This window comes from Neolamprologus multifasciatus, chromosome 17, assembly GCF_963576455.1.
Source record: "Neolamprologus multifasciatus chromosome 17, fNeoMul1.2, whole genome shotgun sequence".
In the NCBI taxonomy this organism is placed as follows: Eukaryota; Metazoa; Chordata; class Actinopteri; order Cichliformes; family Cichlidae; genus Neolamprologus; species Neolamprologus multifasciatus.
The window spans coordinates 21,553,680-21,573,245 of NC_140455.1; the positions used below are offsets into that span (position 1 = coordinate 21,553,680).

A 19,566-nucleotide genomic window follows, 5' to 3' on the forward strand; every position below is an offset into this window, starting at 1 on the left:
GCTCCGGTTAACTCTCTCTGAACACGATCTGAAATGAACCACAAAATCCTGTCAATCTATGAGCTGCTGTTTCCAAACTTTCTCTTACATAGTGTTGGGGATTGGTTTCCCCAAACCCCCACACTGTAGGGTGTGACCATCCCAACAACTTCAAGTAGTTTTTGATATATGGACTCCAGCTGTTTAGGACCTGCTTCTCTCCTCTCACATGTAAAGAACTGATGACACGAAACATTCAGCTTTCTGTGTTTACTGGCTTCACTCCATCGGAGGAAGGAAGTCTCGGAATACACTGTGGAATGACACAGGAATTTTCTTTCCTGGGGGGAACAAATCCTGCCAAACTACAAAGCTTTATTGTGTCTGCATCGGAGAGAAGAGCTTTGAAGTTTATTGAACGCTCTGACCTGATCGCTGTGTTTTTTGCGCTGCCTGCAGGTTACAGGACAATGCATGTGCAAGCCCGGTTTTGGTGGCCGGACGTGCCGGGAGTGCAAAGAGCTCTTCTGGGGGAATCCAGAGGTCAAATGTTATGGTAAGATATCACCACCACCCAAATGCAGGACCAGAGAGTCAAACATTTGAAGGTCAGCCAGTCTGCCAGGGAGTATACAAGAAAGAACTTGGTGAACTACTTTAAACATGACAGAAAAATGCAAACAAGAAACCATCAGGAACTCTGGGAAATGCCTGGAAAGTTTCATGTCAGTGAGAACAAGACTATCTGGCAGCTGGCTGTGGGAAACAGGGGGGTGGATGCATATAGCAAGAATACCAACAGGGTAACAGGTGAGACAAACTGAGCACAGGAGAAATTAATTACTACTAAAATAATCCCGGTTACTTAGTGAGTCTGACCCACCAACATATTTCTTTACTCAGAATTTTATACAAACATAAAGAGCCCATTGTAAAATGTAAAAGGATATTTCAGTAAATTACAGGGAAAATGTAGAAAATATGTCTCGTTTTTTAAAAGAAAAACTTGACTGTATTAACTAAAATTTAGTGTAAAAGTCTTTTGACTGCTGGTGGACACTGACATGTTCAAAGTAATGCTCAGGTGTTGAGTAGCTTGCTGGTGGTTGGTTTTTAGTTGTTTAAGATGGACAGCGACACTATTAGAAATATGATCAGGAACAATAAAGACACATTTTATCAGTTGTAAGAAATTGGAAGTCCTCTTGTTTTTAATGGCAACGTGGGAAGAATGGAGAGGCTCTGTTTTTATGTGCTTTTCCTGAAGGAGACATTTAACAGGCATAATATCAACTAACAACAGATAGAAACTAAACAAGTCCAAGAACCGAGCCCTGTGGGACTCCACATCTTATTAGATCAGCTGATGAAATAAAATTGACCGCAGTGACTCTGAATACTCTATAGGTGAAGTAGAAGTAGGATGAGACCCATTTGAGTGCCTTTCTACTTTGGTTAGCCTCATTCCTAAGTCTCTTGAGGGAAATGCTACGTTCAACTATCAAATGCTGTAGTCAGGCCTAGTAAAAGCTTTATCCTCCTGTTTCTCCTCCTCCTTACTTTAGAGGTCACCTTCCTCCATCTCACCCTGTTTCGACCATCTCCTTCTGTCACACCAACCTTTACCACATTCATGAATCTCCTCTGAGGCTCATTTTCTCCTCCCTGGCAGCACCAATATGTCCACTATCCCTCCTCTGCACATGTCCGAACCATGTCAGTCTTTCCTCTCTGACTTCACCAGTTAAAATAAGAACAGTAAGATTACCTGAAATTGAAGCCAAAGTAAAGCGGTTTCTGTACTGCCAGAGAGGTTGTTGTCTTTCATTACCTCTACGAGCTGCTTTATAACCACTTTCTCAGAATTCTTGGAAGTGGGGGTAATTTGGAGACAGGATTGTAGATATGGGGCTGTGTTGGTTGGGTAAAATAGCCTGGGACATGGACAGATCAAAGGGCTCCAACTTCAAAAACCTGCCTGTGCAACTTAGATGAACTTGTGTCAAAAACGTTTGTTTCTAAAGCCCATTAAAAAGAAAAACACCCTCAGTGGACCAAAGTGCTGTAGGGATTATACAAAATATATATATCATATACATAACAGTCACTAAATCAACAATGAATATACGTTAAGATCAAATAAAAACAAAGTGAGTAAGATAAACGGCAGGCTACCCTGCTCAATTGGACGTGAAAGCAAGCGGGAAAAATCGTTTTTTAAAAGTGGTTTAATGTGTTAAGACTGAGCTCAAGACTGAGCTGTGAAAAAACAGATTCTTCCAAAGATTCTGGAGCTTGTTTCAAGTAAACCTGTGTGGGACACAAAGACAAAGTCGAAGTGCAGTAAAAAACTACCCAATGAACGCAATGAAGTATTTCACGGTGAAGCAGACAAATATTCAGAGGTTAGCGGCGCCCTGAAGCAGCGTCTAGTCTAGAAACTACTCCAAAATTCATCATATCAGCTTGTTTTTGCCGCCCCCGGGTGGTACGTACGGTCTAATGGTACGGTACTTATTTTTCCTTTGCCTTTCGTAAAGTTTTTGTTGCTCTAAAATATCTCACAAGCTTATACAACTTTCTAGCAGCTTTTTTGCCTTCTGCGCCACAGAAAGGGAAACTTAACGAGGCTCCAGCCCCTCTGAGACCCTGAATAGGGAAGGAGTTAAGAAGGACATGCCACTGTGGCCTTGTTTTTATTTTTATCAGTATTGTCTTCACACTGCAGACCTTCAGTCTTACGTTGAGCACCAACAATATCCTCACTTCTATTTCAGCATGTTGGAGCTAAACCATCACTATTCTAATATCTTAGTATTCATGTTCTCACAGGATGTTATTCTTGTGACTCAGTGGGAGACCAACAGCGATAGCTTTGAAATGGTTTCCAGATGATTCGTCTTACTCCGACAGCAGTTACGTGTCGGCAGCACTCAGTCAGCCGGGTTAGCGCTCAGCTTTGTTTTTGGATCCTGAAAAGTTTTATTGTCTGCGAAACAAACTGCTGAAGAGTCCATCTGCAATAAAGTGTCCCACAGTAGCTGGCTCACCCTCAGAGAAAGAGAGAGCAGCAGGGGCAGCTGGATCTGGGAATGACCTCTTCTCATGAGAAACAGATGTTCTCCAGAATTCCAAGGCTTTCCATTTTTGTCACGGACAAACACACAGAGGAAACAGGAATATGAAATATTCCCACTGAATTCTCTGATGGTCTTTTAAGCCTTGGAACCAGCTGGACTTCACCTCCTTTCTGCACAGATGATGAAATAATGCACCAATTTACAGGAACGCTGTGGCCTCCTCAGTGAGGAGTGTGTGGGAGCGTATATGTTGTATGCAGATAAAAAAACCGCCTCAGATTTACACGTGTCAGCGGTTAAATGTCTTTTTAATATAATAGTAGTGTAGCTTTTCTCAGTTAGTAAACAATAATCACCATTTACATTCATCCATGACTGTGTTTCTGCAGAAAGATGTAACAATTCAACCTCATTAAACCAGAGCCTCACCTTCTGTTGCATAAATCACACAAATATAACCCCAAAAAGTTTGGACACTCACTGCATAAAATGAAAATAAAAACAGAATGCAGTGATTTGCAAATCTCATGTTATACACAGTAGAATATTGAAAAACATACCACATGTTTAAACTGAAAAAATGCACAATTTCAAAGCATCCCCTCTTCTTTTTACAACAGTCCACAAACATCTGGGAACTGAGCAAACGAGCAGTTCTTATGTGAGGGAGGATTCCAGCTGCTCAGCAGTCCTCAGTCTTCTTCTTAGTTTTTTTTTTCTTGATTACAAATTCCAGATTTCAAACTGAGCATTGATAACAAGCTGTATGATCCCTCTCCTCTTTACTCTAGAGGATGCGGGGTCCATGTTTTCCAAGAAAGAATTTCAAATTTCAGTTCGTCTGACCTCAGCTTTCCACTTTTACTCAGAGAAGACAGCGGTGTTTCTAGATCATGCTCACATGTGGCTTCTTCTTTGCATCACAGAGGTTGGGCACATGGCACAGAGAACCGTGCTCATGCAGGGATCTCAGTAATGACAGAATCATGTCTGTTTTTTAATGCAGTGCTGTCTGAGGGCCTGAACACCACAAATCCAGTGATTTTTGGTCTTGTCTCTTGCGCACAGAGATTTCTCCAGATTTTCTGAATCTTCTGATGTTGTTATGACATATACTGTAGATGACAAGATATTCAAAGTCGTCATGATTTTACCTTGAGGAATGTTATTGTAAAATTGTTGGACAATTTGTAGACAGTTTTTTTGCAGATTGGTGAACCTCTGTCTGTCTCTAAGATGTTATTTTTTGTCAGCGTTAATCTCATTAAAATTATGTTAACGCCATAACCGCATTAACGCGGCAAATCTCTGTTAGCGAGTTAGCGCGGATCGCCTCGTGCGTGGGGCTGCATGGCAAGATTAAGGAGATTAACGCTGACAGCACTAGTTCTTTTTAAAGTGAATTGCTTGCAAAAATGCTCCTCAAGCATTTTTTTGCCCCCTTTTTCTCTGAGACATCCTGCCATGAAATATTTCATGAAATAGTCAAATGTCTCAGTTTAGACATTTGATATAAGTACAGGAACACTGATGGTGAAAATCTGTCAGACTTTCCTTCTTTCTGACTCCATTTTTTTCCCCATGGAGCGACCGAAACCTGACCTTCAAGGTCATATTCATGTCCAAGTTTATTTACTGAAAGCATTTGAGGTTAAATAAACTTTAAGTGACTTACTTCCCAGGGAGACAAAAACTTGAAGATGTTTTTTTTGGATTATGAGGGCTGCGCGTAACTTACATGTTTATTGTTCTGACATTATAAAACTTGAAGTTGAAGGTTAGTTCTGAACACTAAGCAAGAAGGTCCTGGGAAGGTCGCGTCCTCCTCATGTCTGCATGGGTTCCTCTATGTAAGGTTAACTGTCATTGGTTAACTGCAACAGATTGGTGACATGATTGGAGTCTGCCCTGCCTCTCGCCCTTTAACACCAGCAGGAACAGTGCAGAAAGAAACACTGCTATGTTTTTACCTTTATTTAAGTCCCTATCGCATTAAATCTGCTTCAGTACTGCATTAAAACTACAACAAATACAGAATATAAAACTTGATATACAAACACAGACAACAAAAAACTATTATTAATTAAAAAATTTGGGTTGTTTCACCCTTAGTATATGGTATTTCTTCTGTAGCAATATTCCTGGGAGTCGTTTTTTTAGTTGGCGTCTCCACCTTCCTGTGTGTGTCTCTAGCTTGTGACTGCGACCACCGGGGGATCTCCAGTGAGCAGTGTCATCGTGCCACAGGGCAGTGTACCTGTGTGGAGGGCGCGGCGGGCCCCCGGTGCAATGAGTGTGCTAGGGGTTACCACGGTGAGTTCCCTGACTGCAAACCCTGCCACAAGTGCTTTGCGGCTTGGGACACCGTGGTCGAGGAGCTGACCAACCAAACTCGCCGGCTGGAGGCCAAAGTGAACGAGCTGCAGACTGTCGGAGTGACGGCGCCGTACAAAGAGTTGATTAGAAGTCTCGAGAGAAACTCCAAGGCTGTCAGAGACATCTTGGAGAGCAACCCCGCCACGGTGAAGCTGGAGCAGATACAGGAGCTGATGCATCAGATAACGTATGCACACCACCAAACAGAGGCTTACTCGGGGTTGTAGCAAGCAACTGGTGTTTATTGTTTCACTGTGCTCTTAGTGGTGTGATGTCCTATCTCAATGGAAAGCTCAACACAACCGAGGAAGCCTTGGAACTTCTTCAGAGTGATGCAAATGCCACCGACGCAGACTTAGACGTGCTGACTGTTGAGGCAAACCAGTTGGAGATGAGCGTCCAGAGGCTGAGACAGCAGGTGGACGACGCCAAGAACGCCAACATACATGGTGAGAAATCAAGTGCTTCAGCCTAAAGCTTCACTCTTAGACCTTTACAGCTAAGCCAAGACAGAAAGTCGGCACGTTTTAATCGGGACATCAGTACTACATTTCCGTCCAGCCCTGTTTCACTGTTCCCTAACTTTACTGTTTCCAGGTGCCCTGGAGACTATTACTGCTGCGCACATACAGTCTAGGATGGCAGAGCAGCGCACCAATGCCTCTACGAGCGACCCTGGCAACACAGTCAAGCAGTCAGTTGCAGTACGGAAAGCCACGGAGGACAAACTGAGCAGCAGGAAGAAGGAATTTGACCGAAAACAACAGAGAAACATGCAGAAGCTGGACAAGCTGTCCAAAGAGCTCGATAAATTTAGCCTGTCTTCACTAAGTGACAAGGTGAGAACACTGGAAGATCGCATCTGTCTATCACACGTTCACCTCTGTTGGTAATTCTGTCTTTCTCTGTAGATTTGTGGTGGAGCCTCTGAAGGTGATGATGGCTGCTCCACCTGTGGCGGGTTGGACTGCACCAACGAGGATGGAGCGCCCCGCTGTGGAGGAGAAGAGTGTGGAGGCGCTGTCACAACCGCTCAGACGTCTCTCAATTCAGCCAATGAGCTGGAACAGGCAATCCTAGAAGCTATGCAGGAGGTAGACAAGCTCTCCAGGATGGTAAGTGAACATGGTCGTCGTGTTATGATGTGGAACACCTGCAGGTGGATGTGAGACAGGTAACCTGGACCTATGTGGACACTCTGCTCAGGTGTGGGAAGCGAACATCCGAGCAAACGAAGCCAAAGTGAACGCTCTGGAGGTGCTGATCAAATCCAACCAGAGCAAAGAGAGAGTGGAGAAGAGCAACGAGCAGCTCCGCAACCTCATCAGGGAGATTCGAGATCTTCTCATGAGTGAGTTTCTCCTGTACACGTCTAGTCTTCACAATGTGTAAAAATTTATGCACGTTTCTTAAAATAAAACGGTTAATTTATTCTGTGTTTATCCAGATGAGAAAGCAGACGCGTCTGTTATCGAGGCCTTGGCAAACGAGGTTTTGGCTCTGGAGATGCCGACGTCGGCCGAGAAGCTTCAGGAGCTGACGGACGAGATCAGGGAGAAGGTCACCACTCTGACGAGCGTGGAGACGATCCTCAGTCAGAGCGCGGAGGATGTCATGGCAGCCGAGTCGCTGCTGAAGGAGGCTAAGGCTGCAAGGTAACACATGACGACTGACAGGATGGAAAACAGGAGGAACGGGATAAAAAAATTCAACATGAAAAAACTTTTTTGCAGTATTTTTGCAATATTTTTGTTTTCTTCTGTAATTGTTGTAAACATTTTCTTGGACTACGAGCCAAATGCAGGACATCAGAGGCAGGTGATTGGTCAAAATCTAAATCCTTGTTACCAGTTTGAGCTCAAACACAGGAGGTCAGTCAGTGAAGCGGGTAGCGAGCAGACGAGAAGCCAACTGCAAATTTAAAATGTGAAAAACAAGCTGTTTTAGCTCCTCCCCCTTTGAACTTACATTCTTCTGATTGGCTGCCTCTGACAAAAATGTGTAAATAAACCCATCTTTCTTTCTCCCTGTCCGTCAGCGAGAAGGCGTCTAACATGAAGGACACCGCAGAAGTAGTTAAGGCTGCCCTGGACGAGACCGACCGCGCTCAGAGCATCGCCATGGACGCCATTGAATTGGCTCAGAACAACACCAAGGGCACCATGGACCTGCTGAATGCTGTACGGCTGACCTCAGTGATGATGCGGTTTGATTCAGTGACTCCATTTACTGTTTTGGGATGACAAAAACAGCACAAAGTTCAAAAAATGGAGTCGTACGTTGTTGCCATTTTAGAAAGGTCTGCCTTGTTTTCAGTAACAACTGACTTTAAAAACAATATTGCAGTCAGGAAACGCTCAGCTTTGATTTAGTTTAATCACAGTGATATAAAAATGTTTTATTGCTGTCGGGTGTTCGGACGTAATATTTTTATTTTAAAAAGCATTTTTAGTCTATTAAAAATAAACGTGAAAAAAATAACTGAAATTAAATTAGAAACTTAAAAATAAAAAATAAAAATAATATAACAAACAAAAGCTGAATGTACGTAAAGGAAACTGACTTACTAATGCCTGACAACGCCACCCACAAAATAATTTATAAAGACACAAGTTTTCAAGTTTAACTAAAATTAAACTAAACTTGAAAGATTGAATGAGCTCCAAAAACTTCCTGAAACTAAACTGGATTCAGAAAAAATATTTACAACTAAAATAACCCAGTTTGGGTCCTTTTTAAGACAGAAAAACAAAACATTCTTTCTCACAGTTTTACAATTTGAGCAATAGATAGTTCTTCAACCGTGCTTTCACTGACTCCTTTGTCTTACCTTTGATGAGACGACTCAAAGGTAGCCGTGTCTTCGCTTTCATATGAAAGAAATTCCGAGATAATCCTCAGATTTTGGCTTATCTGGGTTACTTCAGGGTTTTGGTACTATAAATATGGATCACTTTTCCCACAGTGCTCCAGAGGTGATGTTCCATATAAGAGATCAACAAGTCACCAGCTACTTACCAATCAAATCTCTGGAAAATAGTCTCACAGGTCCTGGACCATCCCTCAGACCTGTGGATCACAGGAGGGTCCAAAGACTTTTAATAGCATCTGAAGTCTTTAGCTTTCCCCGATGATCATCACTAATAAATATAGATGTTTAAAGATAACTTATTATTCTATATGAGTTCTGTGACCTTATATCTTATGTCAATGCTATAGTTGGGTTTCCTTCCTGGCATTGAACAAGTTAAACTTTAGCCTGTTTTTTAAGCTGTGGTTGGTCAGAAGCTGCCAGCGCCGCTCCTTTCATGTGAACACACAGGAGAAACACTGGCTTAATAGGGATGAGATGCAGGTGAAATTAATGATGGTGGGATTAGCATAAAGAGTATGAGGTAAACCCTGAACAGTTAAAAAAAAGAAGTGAAAAAGAAAAGACAAGATAAATCGGTGCATTTGTGCGTCAGGTGGAGTCGGAGACGGCCAAGTCGGAGCTGAAGCTCAGTAACACCACGGGTCGCCTGCTGCAGCTGGAGAGGGAGGTTGGCTTGCTGAGGCAGAACAACCTGGAGATGAAGGAGATAATGGTGTCGACCGAGCAGATGACGCAGCAGGCCAAACAGGACGCCAACGAGGCAGAGCAGGTCTCACAAACGCGCGCATCCGTGTTGGTTTGCATGTGAATCCACTCCTGCTGCAGTGCGGTTTTTTTGTGTGTGCAGGAGTTCAATGAGAGGCTGAAGGATAAATTCGCTGAGGTGGAGGACCAGGTGGAGGTTAAAGGGGAGTCGGTGCAGCAGGCGAAGAGGAGGGCAGATGAACTGCAGCAGGAGGCCATAGAGCTGCTCAATCAGAGCAGCAGAAAGCTGGAGAGACTCAAAGGTGAACACTGTTCAGATAAATTTATAATAACTCTGTAGTTTTGTCTTCTGTTCTTTTAAATTAATGCATTTCTAACAAACAAGAAGGGAGTTTGCTCTCTTCCTGTTTGTTTAGATCGGTTTCTTTTTACATTATTGGATCCTCTCCTGTTAAAAAAATACACAGAAGCACATGAACTAATTTGCTACAAACCAGCCGACTGATCTCGAGTCAGTTTCTGAAGTACGATCAGATATATAAAAATTAAGAAAAAAATATTCCACTTGTGCAATAAATTTAATTTAAACCGTTAAAAAAAGACAGTTTTGTTTTTGTCTGCCGTTTTCAGAGTTAGAGGTCTCCTACGTGGACAACCAGCGCATCCTGGAGGCCAAAGCTAAAGAGCTGGCTGAGCTGGAGCAAGCCGCCCGCAACATGCTGGAGGAGATGAGCCGCAAAGTAGCGCTGTACAGCACCTGTTTGTGATGAAACCATCACCGCCTTTGACTTTATTGACAGTGCCAAAGTGTCTGACGTACTGCTCCTACATGCCTGCTCCTTTTACGGCTGTTAAATAAACAGTAATATATTTGACGTTGCCAAAGAATGTTTTAACGACAGAAAAAAAGGCTTTAAAGCTGCCAAAGACCGTTAGATTATTAAAGTAAGGAGTCCAGAAGGAAAGAAGCCATCATGACCTCGAAGCCAATATACCTGCATACGTTACTACAATCTGTGTTTAATTGTAACTAAATGTCTATATTAAAAGGATTAACATTTCACATGTACTTAATAATCCAAAGATATCACTTGGACATGGTGCCTTAACAACCAGCCAATAATAAACCTGACTACAAGAAAAACACATGTCAGCTGGTCTTGTTTAATCTTTTATGTTCTGGTAAAAAAAAACAACTTTTTTTTCCTATTATAAATAAATAAAGACCAGAGAAATGTGCTGCACAGCCAAAAAGCCTGGAAGACTTGATGATAGAAGGAGCTGAATTACAAAGAAACCTTGAGGGAAAGCTGTGTCTGCACTTCTTTTGATGATCATAGTACAGACAGTTGGGTCTGCAAACATACACATAAGTGTTAGATTAAAACTAGTGTGTTCAGTTTACACCCAGGTTTCCGAAGTATCACTACTGGAAGCATGAGGTGATACCAGGACCCTACAGAGGTCACACAGTTAGTCCATATATATGTTCAGATGTCAGAAGGTTTGCTGCATCTCGCAGCACAGTCTTAAGAGCAGGGAGGAAATTCCAGGAGACATGCAGGTACTCTAGAGTTACTCTACAGCCTTCCAAGAGGCCGCAGAAAGCGGAGTCGGAAACAGGCTTCATAATGGTGCCATAAAGGTGTGACGCCCTCTAGTGGGCCCTGCGCTTGCTGCCCAGCACTGTGGAGCCTGATTAATATTTGCCATAGAATACCACCCCTGATGCCCTGAGAGCAGGTTTAGCCTGTCAACGCTTGCCTGCTGTAAGGCACCTGTGCCGAGCTTCTAAAGTGACTCGACTGCCTCTCTTGTCCCTTCAAAATTTGCTGAATCTAAAGCATGCATCACACAGAGTGAAGAAGATGAAAAACTGCAAACAAAAAGACATTTAATTTGCATTACTTATCAGATCTGCAGAGACATTTCAGTTGAAACAAATCCTCATTTATGAAACAAACATTAAATCAAGACATCTGTACACGTGACAGTACAACACAGGCTGAACTCCTTAATTACAGCTTTTCTTTAAGAGGTCCATTTATGGAACTGTCCGAGTCCACGGGACCACCAACCCTCGACTCTCTGCGAGGAAAGCGGTGAGCAGTGTCATCGTGCAGCACCTTAAACAGCACAGCAGCATTTATGTGTTTTATTAGCACAGTAGTTTAAATTGTTGATATGTGTGTTCATGTGAAGCTGCAGATTAGGCTTTATTATGCTGTCAAGGGTAAAAACTGAATTCTCTCCACCACAAGACAACTGAAAGATATTTCTGTGATACTGTTGAGAAACAGCAGCGCGGTAAGGCGTGGCGAGGCAGACTTTTCCAGCCAGAAAATGAAGGAATGATCCACTTTTAAAGATCTGGTGTAAAAGGAGACTTTGAGCTCCAGTATAAGTATTTTCAGTGGTAAAGAGTCACCCGGAGGTCATGGTTCTAGTCCCTGCTGCGGGGGTTGTGTGGAGGCGGAGCTCCTTCCACAGGCGCCGAGCTGGGAACTGAGAGCAGCTGACCACCGTGCATGCGCTCGTTGACGCGCAGCTGGCAGCCATCCTGCAGCATGCGGACAGCTATCCTCGCTATGTTGCGTGAGTCGTCGAGCCCGGAGTGAGGACGACCTTCGTACGTCAGGCCGAGTTTCTCCAGCATGGTGCTCAGCTTTGTCTGGGTACGCGGCACCTGGAGGAAGAAGAAGAAAATATGGCTGGTTAGCAGTGGAGACCTTTTATCATAGAAGACATTAGGACATGTGAGAAATAGCCAAATCTGTGAGGAGGTTCATGGACGTGACATATGAAGGCATGCAGAGGGTTTAATGACTAAAATGAGCTGGAACAGTACGAATACAGTGCTGTAAAACAGTGTTTGTTCCCTTTTTGCTTTTTTTTTTTGTTTCTTTGGGCTTTGATGTGTTGCTATTTGAGATATTTTAGCCTGCTTCACTTTGCCAGACAGGTTCTATTTGTGATTTCTTGATTCAACAGGTCTTGCAGTAATTAGAGCTGGGTGTGATTAATGAAATAAGGGTGCAGTTACTTTTTTTACACAGAGCCAGGTAGCTTTGGATAACTTTTTTCCCCTAAATAAATGAAATCATCTTTGACTAATATTAAAATTAGTTTTAAAAATCTAAAACATGTAAGCGTGTCTGTACAAAGCTGTAAAATGTACCTTGTAGAAGTTTCCGTATGACTTTCTTATGTTTATCCACTTCTTTGCAAACGGAGGATATTTGATTCGGCTGACCCGACACTGGATGTTGAGGAACTTGCTCATATCCCACGACCTGTGGACGATGTTAAAGAAACAGCGCTGTAAACCAAGTGAGGAGAAGAAAGTAAACATCCTGCAGAAGCTTTGACGTGAAACCCACCCGTCTGTCAGGATGGCGTATTTGTATTTTGTTCCGAGTTCCCTTTCCTGAAGCCACGACACAACTCGCTGCAGGACTACTGGGAACGGGTCTGCTTCTTCGACCATTTTCTACCAACACAACACAGAAAAATGAGTAAATGACTCACACGTGTAATGTGACAGTGATGTGAACTCAACCGACCTGCGTTATTCCCGTCAGCTTCACACAGAAGTCTGAGAGCTGTGGGTTAAGCTCGGGCTTCACGTACTCCTGAAAGGTGTCCACCTGTGCAGAACGTTAGAGGAACATCATTATTAACAACAACAACAACAACAACAAAAGATAACTCCTGATTGAAGTCACAATCTTTACTAACAATCTCCAAGGTGTGCGTGTTGATGAGAACCATAGGGAACTCAATGATTTCGTGGAGGAAGTCTGAAGGATTGTCCTCTTCACATGTGGCTTCAAAGTCCACCACACAGATGTAGTCGTAGTACGTGTCGGTGGGGCCTCCCTCTGCCGCCGTCTGCATCAGCTTCTGTTTCTTATAATGGCTCTTCAATCTCTTCTTCATCACATCCTTCACTCCTCTGCACACACCAAGAGAAAAACTGTTTGGTAGAACACTTCTAAGGGACAAGCACGAGTGTTTGGTCCTCAAATATTTATTAAAAACTCACCGTGTGTCGAGCTTTAACTCCGCTAACTTGATCCGAAGCTCCTCCTTCGTCATGCGGTTGATGTGGCCATTGGCCAAAGCAATCTCTTTGTACACCGGATGGCTGAAGTCACCCTTCGACTGAGACGGGGACACCTGAGGAGCAGATTCTCCCGCAGGACACAACCTGCTGCTAGGCTTCTCCTGAGGAGGAGATGTGTGGGTCGTTATGTGTCAGAAAATGATGTAACTCTACAAATTTGGCCATCAAAAACACAGAGAGCATGGATCAATGGTTTGTTTGGAGGAACAGGTCATTTTAGAGTGAAGTCCAACAACACATCAGATAAGATTATCTGCAAAAGAAAGTAGATAGCAGTTTCTGAAATACTCAGACCTATCTACTGGGATTTTCCCACAAAACTATCTCTAGGAGGTAAAAGGAAAATAGGTAGACTGTTCAAACTTAATGCAACCATGCAGAAGAGTAGGAAGGTGAAGTGTACAGAAGAGCATCTCAAACCTTGAAGCAGGAGACGACCACACTGGGTGCCTCTGCTGTCCTCTAACAGGAAACTAGTTCCTTGACCATGACAGTGAGTTCACTGACCTCACATGGCCTGCACAGTCACCAGATCTCAATCCAACAGAGCTCCTTTAGGAGGTGGTGGAGCAGAAGAGTCACATCATGGATGAGCACCCACTGTGCGATGCTATCCTGACAACTAGGAGCAAACTTCTTGTTGAATATGTGCCTTTAAGAAGTAACACTGAAGGAAAACGGGGTCTAACCCGAGAATAGCGATCTCTTTAGCTTAAAACAAGAATAGCTCGTTCAATTAAAATACAATACGACAAGATGAAGTACACGGAGCAAAAGAGAATCGGGGTCGATTTGCAGGGCTCACATTAACAAAACACTGATGTAGCTCCCGTCTACTTCAAATATTTTAGTATTAATTACTCCAATACAAGAGTAACTAAAAGTAACGCGTTTTCTAGTCATTTTCATCAAGTACCAAATACCAAATAACCCAACGGGACATATCTCTCACCGGCCTGTCTTTGGTGTCAATGAACGCACCAGCCAGTCAGTTTACTTCAACGCAAACAGCGTTTACACGGAGCAGTGATTCTGCTAGCTCACCCACCTTCTCCTGCTCCTTTACGCTGGACGTCTTCACATTGTCTTCCTGGCCGTGAATGTTCTCCTTGTGTTCGTCCATTTAAAGCTGAGGTTAGTCCAAAAGTTGCTCAGATCATTTAAAAACAACATAAATTCAGGGCTAAATCAGGTCTGCTGCTGCTCCCGCTAGCCTCAACACATTAATGGCTGAAGCAGCTACCGCTAACCAGCGCTGACACGTTCAGTTAACGTCAGATATTTCACATAAATCAACCACGGGAGGTTTTTTTCAGAAAGTAAATAATAAGGTGCCTTTGCTAAACCCACATAACAGCACTGAACTTTTCATTTTCATGAGGGGGACAGTTATGACAGCTTCCGCTTTGCGCCAAAACAGCAGCAACAGCGCTCACTATCGCCACCTGCTGCTGCGGATGAACGCAGCAACAGGTGTTTTTTTTTGTTTTTGTTTTGTTTTTTTCACCCAGGACAGGTGAACTCAACTTTAATGTCAGAATTTCTGAGAATAAATTTAAGAGAAATACTAGGATTTGAAAATCATAAATTTGCACATTTTAATCTTTAATTTTTGTAGCTTGAATTTAAGTCCTTTTCATGTTTTCAGCACTCGGTTAGTAAACACTCATAGTCTGTTTTTGTTGGGTAAAAAAGGTAATTTACTCTATTGGGAATACAGTGTAGCTAGATTTGTAAATAGATGTGGTAACTTTATGTACTAATAATTTAGCAGTTATCTATTACAAATCACCTGTGAATCTACATCGCTAGTATTATAAAAATGTGTGCAATTATTTAGCCAGACCTAACCAGCTGCACATTTTGTTTGTATTCCACTAGAGCAGCTTTGCATGATTCAGACTTCTAAATAATCCTTATTTATGTTTATTGCAGCCCAACACTTCATCCTCTGTCCAAAACAAGCTTCTTTAGTACCGTTTAAGCAAACTTTCCTCTGATTGCATATTAAACAGATTGTTTAAAAGTGGTTGGGGATATATGCCAAATATGACCATATTAGGAATATCCACTTTATTTCACATCATGCAGAGCCAAGAAAAAAAAAAAAACTGACACCAGACATTTGAAGCAGTCTGAAGCCTGAGCTGCTGGCTCACAGGGATTACTGATGTATACACTGACCTCATTATCAGACCTGCTTATTATGAGCATCCATCACTGGAACAGTGCAAATAAAGTGCTATGAAAAAGAATTATGTCCCTTCCTTAGTTTTTTTGCGTATTTATCAGAATTCATGGTTCCAGCAGTAAGAAAGGCAGGGTACTATCTAACTGAATAGTAAATTTCTAATTATTTTAGTATAGTTGCCGTATATAATTAAAAAAATATTTGAAGCAGATATATGTAATAAAACTAATTAGAGATATTTGGAGGCAGTGCTCCTGTTTGGCCGCTAGTTGTCACTCTCTCTATTTAAAGCCACAAACCATTGATGTTTTCACTGTACACATCTATACAGTATGAACCCTTTGTAAGCCTTTGTAAGAGGAAAACACTTCACAAAACATCATCGCCAGAGGTCAGCAAAACCAGAAAACTGGAAATTCTGGCGCTGTGCAGCTAATGATAACTGTAAATCCTGGGTGGGGCTGCTGCTGCTTTGATTTGACGTTTGTCTCTCAGAGACAACAGAATGAAAATGTCTGTCTTAATGAAAAGCAATAAAGGACACCTGGCGTTCAATTTAAGATCCATCTGTGCCTGCAAATCCTAAATTACTTCCCTTTGTTCGCCTGCACTTGAGTTTTTCAGAAGACTCTAATGGATTTTTAAGCATCCATGAATTTAAACTGAAGGCAGCAGTGAAATTGAATGCAGTTAAATCAATGTCGTTTCTAAAAGCTTATCCAGCTGCTTTAAGTCGAATTGATTTACACCCTGGTTTATGCATGTATTCCTTATGAAGCTTGCAGAGCAGTATGATCTTCACAGTTGGATTACATCTTCCATAATCAATAAGAAGCTCAGAATTTTTTTTTTTTTTTTAAAAAGGCACCTTGATAGAAAAACAATGATTTATTTTATCATCTGAAAATATAATAATAATACAGTTATAGAAAACCCATAACCAGAAACTAATGCACAGAAATTAGAAAAGAAAAAGCCAAAGAAAACACACACACACACCATGAACTCAGAGCTTTGGAGAGGAGGTGCACATCTCTCCTAACAGAGATAGTGTTTGAACCAGTTTGCAAAAAACATCAAAGATGAGCTTAGGTTTCATAAAAACCTCCATATTTGGCTTTTTTCTTCTTCTTCTTAGAATAGAGAAAAACAGAAAAAGGACACACAGAAGAAGAAAAACAGGCTGCACTGAAAAGGCATCAGTCCTATTTTTTAACCCCCTCGTCATCATCTTCATCACAGTGAAATGGGGTCGGGGAGCTACATTTTTCACTTCCCTCTGTCCAGTCTGCGATGCTGCATTCAAGTCACGTGCGGGAAAGCGGCTATCGCTGCTGGGAAACATGCTGCTTTAATGTTTGAACAGACGCTTATTTCAAGTAAAAAGAGAAAAATCTTCAGCCTCTCAAATCTTCTAAATATCAGAACAGAGCGTCTGAATGCTGCCATGTTTTTTTCCCCTGGACATGAACGCAGCACAGCATCAAAGGCTTCACACACACATACATTGTAATTTGTTCTGATCACCTCTCCAGAAAAGGCCATCTAATGTGATCACGTGTCAACTTTAAACAATTTCAAATCGGCATAATTTCACCTTATTTCCCTCCACGTGCACCAAACTGCATCACGCGTTAGTGTTCTCTCTACATGTGTCGTGTGAGAAAACAGGCTCTGCTTCTCAGCTATCTCCTGATGTTAGTACAAGGTTTCCCTTCTCACTGTTAGAGGCTTTAAAAAGCTTTCAGAAGCAACAGTTACCTGAAAACACAAACATCATAACAAAATAACCACAAAAATAAATTAAAAAAACACCAAATTAACAAGAGATTAGGCAGTTAAGCAGCTTTCACTTCAAAACAGGCAGCCTGACATTTTGGGAAATAGTCACTTTTTTTTTGTTTTTTTGTTTTGGTCTATTCAGTGTGAAGTTAGAGCCAGAGGACGGAGATGTTGGCCAACTATAAGACAAGTAACCAGTCCCTGGTGTTTTTGAACACATTAATCAAATCAGACGTGGTGACCAGCAGGTGAGTGCGACAAACAGGTAAAAGAAACTTGGCAGTAACCAGCAGGGAGGTAAACCGGTTTGTTTCAGACAGAATGAAGCAATGCAGAGACGCTGTCTATCTCTATGTCCCGCCCCCGGCTTTAACCGTTTCCATCTTGGATGCCTGTTAGGAGTAACTCTTGATTCTTTTACCTGAACTGAGGAGTTTCTGTCATATTTCAGGCTACTTCAGACTAAAATGACTGTGTATCTATCAGAAGTTAATGAAGTGGTCTCTGGCTATACAGGAACGTATTGTCTAACAGCCTCTTTAATGATTAGAGATGTGTCAAAACTTGTAATTACAGGAAATGTGGAGATCGTTGAATGTCATCTTAATGGGGAAAGAGTTAGAGAGGCCATCATTTTGTTGCCCAGTAAATGACAGGTGTATCTGATCATTATCTTGGTAAAGATGAAGCTGTGTGCACATTTTAAACAATTTTTCTTGTTTTATTGCATTTGTAACAAGAACTGTGAGGAAATCCATTCAGCGCTCTGGCAGGAAACGCTGATTGGGCAGGGTCGGAGCTCTGGACCAAAAACACCAATAAAAACATAACTTGCAGGAATGTGAGCATTTTAAGCTCATTTTGGACAAAACTCGACTGGTAGGTTAATAGAAGGGCTTTAAAATAACTGCATGAAGTCGTTTCCTGAGCAGCGGCTGCTGCTTCTCGAAGCACCGTGACCAAGGGGCCGCATCGAGGATCGACTTTGAAATAAATAAGGATTATTGTGAGGATTCAAAGATACACCAGAAGACTGAACAATAATAATTCTGGATCAGGGAAAAAAAAATCAAGCAGTTGAGGTGAGCAGAATCCTGAAGCTAATTCATTAAATTAACGCATAATTAGGAGTATTTTTTTCAAATTTATAATCATTTAGTTACTGTGAGTCATTGTGAGAGGTCAGATTTGGGCAATAAAAATGAAGGAGGGCGATAAAAGCAGGTTTGGGCATCACTTTTCACTGCAGCTGTAGCTTAAAGGTTTTAATTTCTTACAGCAGATTTCTTTCACAGCACGTCCATTAATGATCTCTCCCGGCTCTAGCTGCACATCTACCATCCAGACTAGAGCCTATTTTCCAAAATGTTTAACTGTTCCTTGAAGAAACACAGTACAGAGACACACGAGTAAGTGCACAACGCACACGAATACACAGATTTACACACTGATAGAAAACAGCTTAAAACAATGTGCAATCCCAGACTTCAAACTGTCGCTTTGAAGAAGATGCTGAAATTAAAAAAACCTCACATAAATACAGAACAGCAGCGAGAGAGAGAGAGGCGCGGTGCGAATGAACCTTCAGGTGGATGTGTGTTTGTGTTTGTCACAGCGAGCTTGGTGTGCACATTCAAATCAGGTCCACTGGACTCATAACTGACAGTTTGTGTGGAGGTGGTGCTCTAACAGAAACACGTCCCTTTAAAGGACAGGAAAAAAATAATGTGTTATTCCATGCCCTGATGTAATCCCGCTCATTTATATTTAGACTTCAGTGTGTGTGTGATGCCGGTGCCACCAGAGTCTCCTGGTGACCAGATGAAAGCAGCTGAGCCGATTTATCTTTTGTTGGCCCTGCAGATCTGCAGCAGAGCAGCCACGTTTTCATGTGTGCACCTTCAGAGAGTTCCGGTTCAGGTCTTGAGCATTTACGTCCGTTTACGTGTTCTTGGTGAGGCTCAGAGCCTTAAACTGAGTCACCGTGGAGCCCAGAATCATCGGCTCGTGTAAGGCTACATGTTGATTTCCTCCCCACACCGGTCTCAGTGCGGGAGGAGCAATCGTTCCAAAGCGCACTGCAAATGTTCCCAGTTCTTCCACAGCAGCGCTAGCAGGGACACGCCCACGCAGGTGAGCGCCAAGTGGAGGCGACTGCGCAGCAGCGGGGCGGTGAACTTGGCCGCAGTGGACACGCACACCAGGATGACGGTGACGATGGCCAGCATGATGTTGATGCACTTGCCCAGCAGCACTTTGGCGTCCGTGTTTTCCAGCTGGATGGTTTGCTGCTGCTGCTGCTGCTGGAGCTCAAGCTTCGACACGCGAGTCTGGCACGACTCCAGCACCTCCTACGCGCGCGCACACACACACACACACACACAGAAAAATGGTTAGAGATCAGGGAAACTCTGGAGAGCAGTGAGTCACAGCGAAAGGGCAGCAAAACTGG

General features: G+C 42.6%; 3 protein-coding genes across 4 annotated transcripts in view; 1 reads left to right on the forward strand and 2 right to left on the reverse strand.

Annotated features, from left to right (window-relative positions):
* lamb1b (laminin, beta 1b) overlaps positions 1–10,161 on the forward strand; it is a 31,583-nt gene extending 21,422 nt beyond the window's left edge. Inside the window, exons 23-33 of the mRNA XM_085138612.1 lie at positions 439–535; positions 5,253–5,622; positions 5,700–5,884; positions 6,033–6,274; positions 6,347–6,550; positions 6,642–6,786; positions 6,883–7,090; positions 7,474–7,615; positions 8,903–9,079; positions 9,158–9,317; positions 9,646–10,161. Of these exons, the coding sequence (XP_084994738.1) occupies positions 439–535; positions 5,253–5,622; positions 5,700–5,884; positions 6,033–6,274; positions 6,347–6,550; positions 6,642–6,786; positions 6,883–7,090; positions 7,474–7,615; positions 8,903–9,079; positions 9,158–9,317; positions 9,646–9,782 (2,067 nt within the window). The 3' untranslated portion in view covers positions 9,783–10,161. The remainder of the gene's footprint in view (positions 1–438; positions 536–5,252; positions 5,623–5,699; positions 5,885–6,032; positions 6,275–6,346; positions 6,551–6,641; positions 6,787–6,882; positions 7,091–7,473; positions 7,616–8,902; positions 9,080–9,157; positions 9,318–9,645) is intronic.
* A 731-nt stretch (positions 10,162–10,892) lies between these two features.
* On the reverse strand, positions 10,893–14,644 carry eri1 (exoribonuclease 1). Its single transcript, XM_085138625.1, has 7 exons — positions 14,190–14,644; positions 13,061–13,242; positions 12,754–12,970; positions 12,579–12,662; positions 12,396–12,505; positions 12,194–12,308; positions 10,893–11,701 (listed from the first exon to the last, which is right to left on the reverse strand). The coding sequence occupies exons 1-7, from the start codon at positions 14,262–14,264 to the stop codon at positions 11,459–11,461; spliced, it is 1,026 nt and encodes a 341-aa protein (XP_084994751.1). The 5' UTR covers positions 14,265–14,644; the 3' UTR covers positions 10,893–11,458.
* A 1,563-nt stretch (positions 14,645–16,207) lies between these two features.
* The window catches only part of LOC146499345 (transmembrane and coiled-coil domain protein 3-like), a 77,541-nt gene continuing 74,182 nt past the window's right edge, over positions 16,208–19,566 (reverse strand). For both annotated transcript variants that reach the window (XM_085138621.1, XM_085138622.1), the window contains exon 5: positions 16,208–19,465. In XM_085138621.1, coding sequence (XP_084994747.1) covers positions 19,160–19,465 — 306 coding nt within the window. In that variant the 3' untranslated portion in view covers positions 16,208–19,159. The remainder of the gene's footprint in view (positions 19,466–19,566) is intronic.